Source organism: Corvus brachyrhynchos, unplaced genomic scaffold (assembly GCF_000691975.1).
Source record: "Corvus brachyrhynchos isolate BGI_N302 unplaced genomic scaffold, ASM69197v1 scaffold10, whole genome shotgun sequence".
NCBI classification, from domain to species: Eukaryota; Metazoa; Chordata; class Aves; order Passeriformes; family Corvidae; genus Corvus; species Corvus brachyrhynchos.
This window is the reverse complement of record NW_008236180.1, coordinates 1685331-1689941: the sequence shown is the minus strand read 5'-3', so window position 1 is coordinate 1689941 and position 4611 is coordinate 1685331. Positions and strand designations below refer to the sequence as shown.

The window sequence follows — 4611 nt, the reverse complement described above, 5'->3', positions numbered from 1 at the left end:
CGCCAGTGGAAGTTCGCCGGCTCCTTCTACTTCGCCATCACGGTCATCACCACCATCGGTGAGTGCGGGCAGCCCGGCCGGCGCGCCCGGCATCCTTCCATCCCTGAAGCTCTGCACCCCGCGTCCCTCCATCCCAATCTCCCTACACCCCGTGTCCCTCCATCCCTGCCTTCCATCTCCCTCCATCCCCACGCCCCTGCATCCCATGTCCCCCCATCTCCATGTTCCTGCGTCCCATCCTCCTCCAGCCCCACACTTCCAGTACCCCGGGGAGCTCCAGGACAGCTTGGAGGGTGCCCGCATGGCAGAGGCAGGTCTCACCCTTGCAAGGCTGGGACATCTCTTCAGGCCACCCCCGAGCTGACCCTGTGGGGCTCCCAGTGCCCAGTGGCAGGCGAGGCTACCACGGGCAGGCTGGGGCCACCCTGTTCTGGGGGTGCTGCTATGGCTGGGGGACCACGAGACACGATATTGTCCCACGGAGGCAGCAGCTTGCGGAGCTTCTGCGGGACCCTTTGGAGCAGGCAGCGGCCAAAGGTGGCGGCGGTGTGGGAGGGCAGAGGTGGGGGACATATCGGTCCCCGGCGCTGGCTGTAGCCAGTGAGCTGGGTCAAGAGCTGGGCAAGAATTGTTGGCTTCTTTGCTGGCTCAAAACTCTGGATGTTTGGCTGTGTGAGACCTGCTTCACGGAGCCAAGAGAGCCACAAGCCACTGCCCGAGGCTCTGCCTGCACAAAAACCTGCAGAGAGATGGATGTCAGCTTGGAGGGGAGCGATTGAATCGCATTAAACTCCTGTGTAGACCCGCTTATCCACACTGGAGCCCAGAACCTTGGTTTGTCCACTTCAATTTTGCAAGAGAATGGAACTAAATTGAATGAAGGTTGCCTTAATTTAGGTGAAAATAGCCACATGGGAGTTGAGCATTGTTTAATTAATCCACTTTGATTAATCCATGTACCCTTAGCATCCCGTGGGGTAGACAGGGATCCTGTGCTCGTGTCACTGCTTGTGCTGGGGTTTCGGTCAGCAGATGTGTTTTGGAGGCAGGAATCCTGAGGCTGAATCCTGCCCTGGCACAGCCAGCAGCTGCCTACTGTTCTTCAGGACAGGACTTAGCCTTACCAAAGGGCTTGGGATGGTTGAAATACTTCTGGTAGCTGGAAGCATCGTCCCTCAGGACAAGGGTTGGTGGGATCAACTGCACTGTGTTACCAGAGGACAAGAGGTGGCAGAGGGACGGGTATCCTGCAGGCCCTGCCTGGGGTCTCCATGTGCTCCCATGGGATGAGGTGTGGGGTTTGTGCAGCTGGGAACACACATGGCCAGCAAACCACGGTGGGCTCAGGGCACGGCTCAGGTCAGACCCCAGCAGGAAGGAAAGATGAATGGCTTCAGCAAAAATCCCCTTCATCACCTGGCAGGTTATAGCTTCATTTACATGATTTTCCTGTTGGCTGTGACAAACAATGGCTGTGCTTATCACACAACCTGTGTGCTAATTTCAGCCCAGGTGCCATATTTCTAAAACACTGGCATGTCAGATCTCTTTATATTGGGCTGTGCTCCAAATCTCAGTTTTAACATTATTGTAGCTGTGTTTACTCTAATTCCCTTTGTCATTTTGAAACCATCAGTCAAACACTCCTTCAGCAGTCTCTCAAGGTATAACAATTGTTTTTCCACTTACAGCTCTTCTGGATCATTATATTTACCTCCTCATTGCTGTCATTGTATTATCTTGTAGCCTGGGACCTGGTGATTGCACTCGGTTATTAAGCTTGGATCTGACTGGGAGGTTTTGCTACTGCAGTCTCCTGTCTGCTCTCTATTTCATGAAATGTGGCATGCAGGCATTAAATTCATCATTTTTTGTTGTGTGAATTTGTGAACAGAGAGAGCAATTAGAAGCTGGTCCCTTGCTGCCTGCTTGCAGTCCAGAGCACAGCATGGTGAAGGATAATGCTGTCATCAGCCCCTCAGCCCTGTCCCATGCAGGAGTTTCCTGGAGCAGGAGGTGTGCTCAGGAGCCCAGGATAACATGGTTATCCTCCTCTAGCCCTTCCATCACTGGGTGCTGCAGCTTCCCCAAGTGTCCTGGAAATCCAGGGGCAGCAAGGACTGAGGTGAAGCCAAGTCACAGCTTAGAACAAGACTGTGGGGTAACAAGAGGGTGTTTTTCCCCATGTTCTCCATGCAAAAGTCACACAAATTCCTGCAGAAAGTGAAAATACAAATAGCTGTTTGTGAAAGGCCTGGCAGCAGCGCAGGAAGGAGCTGGCGCTGTCCTGCAGGTGCCTTCAGAAGGGAAGTTTCAGGCCCTAGCAGTTTCTTGTAAAAGCAACTCAAAAGAAAGGCTCAGATGCCTTTGGATGCCTTTGGATGCTGTTACTCCCCATGCCATGTGACTCCCTTGCACTGAGTTCGTTACTCATCCGCTGAGGTCAGGGGCCACCGATTTCTTCTAAGCTGCTGTAATTGAGGTGGGCACAGAATCGCTGGAGTCCGGAAGATTGCAGTGAATACCTCACAGTATAATTGTGTGTGTCCTTGAGTCACAGCTCTGAAACTTGGGCCAAGGTGGAGAAATTAAATCTCAGAAGGCGTTCAAGGAGAACCTTGTCCTCCTGGAGCTCCTTGTCCCCAGGAAAAGGGCTGACAGGGCTGCGGTGCCATAAATGCTCCCTACCCTGCATCTAAAACAGCACAGCCCCTCCTCCCCAGCGGTCTGGCGGTGCTTTAGGTCTGGATCTTAGTGACACGGGAGTAAATCTGGAGGGGGTCTGCAGAAGTCCTTCCAGCTGCCCCTGTGGGGACTGTACCTATAGCACAGGGTCGCTCTAGCTCCTGTCCAACCGGCCACACAGCAAGTGCTCATAGAGCTGAGACTCAAATGGGCATGTGACATTGGATGGCTTGGGAGGAGGAGCAGGTGACAGGGGAGGTGGCAATGCCCCTGCAAGGGTAGTTGTGGATGGTCCTGGCTGGGTGTGTACCTCCTCACAGGGTGATCTGACACTGCTGGTCTCAGCATCTTGCAGAGCCTCTGTTCCCCCTCGCCGTGGGGTTCAGGTTACCCTGCACACCTGCCACTGGCACGGCATCATGGCGTCTGAAGTGTTTGTGAGCTGCAGGAGGCTTGCAAGCCCCAGTCCAGCTCTAGGCCTCCTCCTGGCATCTGTGACATTGGGGGCTATCAAGAGGGTACCTTTTCTCTTTAGAGGTCAAATGAGGTTCTGCCTATGCGATACTGCAACGTGCCGTCATCCCAAAGGATGTGGCATCCCATGGCTCCGTTAGCATTGCCTACGGATCTGTTACTGAATCATTTTCCAGGCTTCCCCCCATTTTTCTACTGCTCCTCTTGGTCACAGGGCAGCCTTGCTGGAAACCCCAGTGAAGGCTTGACGCCACCTTTCCTCTTTCCTGTGTCCTTCACAGGTTATGGGCACGCTGCTCCCGGCACGGACGCTGGCAAAGTCTTCTGCATGTTCTACGCCATCCTGGGCATCCCCCTGACGCTGGTCATGTTCCAGAGCCTGGGGGAGCGCATGAACACTGTCGTGCGACTGCTGCTCAAGAAGATCAAGAAGTGTCTGGGCATGAGGACAACCCACGTCTCCATGGAGAACATGGTCCTAGTGGGCTTTCTGTCCTGCATGGGCACCCTGTGCATCGGCGCCGCAGCCTTCTCTTATTTTGAGGGCTGGACTTTCTTCCATGCCTATTACTACTGCTTCATAACCTTGACCACTATTGGCTTTGGAGACTTTGTGGCTCTGCAGAAGAACGAGGCTTTGCAGAAGAAGCCCCCATATGTGGCTTTCAGCTTCATGTACATCCTGGTGGGCCTGACTGTCATCGGTGCCTTTCTCAACCTCGTGGTGCTGCGGTTCCTGACGATGAACTCGGAGGACGAGCGGCGGGATGCCGAAGAGCGAGCCTCGCTGAGGAGAGCCCGCAACAACATCCACCTCAAGCCCAAAGAGGACAACCGCAGCAGCAATGCCATTTTCCTCCCTGCGGAGGACAGGACGAGCCAGATGAACCTGATCCCGCTGGTCCAGGAGGACGCGGAGAGGCAGCGGCGCCAGTCGGCCACCTCTGCGGCCGCGGTGCCGTCCTTCTGCACATGCCTGTGCTACAGACCCCCGGTGTGCGGCAGCCCGGCGCCCTCCCACCCTGAGACCCTGAGCTGCCACACCAACCCTGTGTATTACAACTCCATTTCCTACAAAATCGACGAGGTGTCCCTGAGCACACGGGGTCAGACCGGCTCCTCCCCGGGGAGCACTTTGTCTTCCAATAGCCCTCGCTGCCGGCAGCACCCCCGGCTGCGGAGGAAATCCATCTAGGAGCGCGTGCCGAGCTGTATTCAGCGCTCGAGTCTTACTATGATGATTAATTAAGAACAGAGATGTCAGGTTCTTCTTACTCATTTCTTCTGTTCCTCTCCCTCCCCCCAGCAGGAGCCTCTAAATCCTGTCGGGAAATAATTATTCCTTTTTTGCAGGCACTGAATGACATTGTTCGTTTTTCTTTGCTTTTTCCTCCCGAGTAGGCTCAAGCATTTGGGACTGGTAAGAGCCGCCCCCCCCCGCGCGCGCACGGC

The 4611-nt window shown here is 54.8% G+C and overlaps 1 protein-coding gene across 1 annotated transcript in view; it reads left to right on the top strand.

The window, feature by feature from the left end:
* The window catches only part of KCNK15 (potassium two pore domain channel subfamily K member 15), a 5111-nt gene extending 591 nt beyond the window's left edge, over positions 1–4520 (top strand). Inside the window, exons 2-3 of the mRNA XM_017735466.1 lie at positions 7–58; positions 3441–4520. Of these exons, the coding sequence (XP_017590955.1) occupies positions 7–58; positions 3441–4354 (966 nt within the window). The 3' untranslated portion in view covers positions 4355–4520. The remainder of the gene's footprint in view (positions 1–6; positions 59–3440) is intronic.
* Positions 4521–4611: the final 91 nt, after the last annotated feature.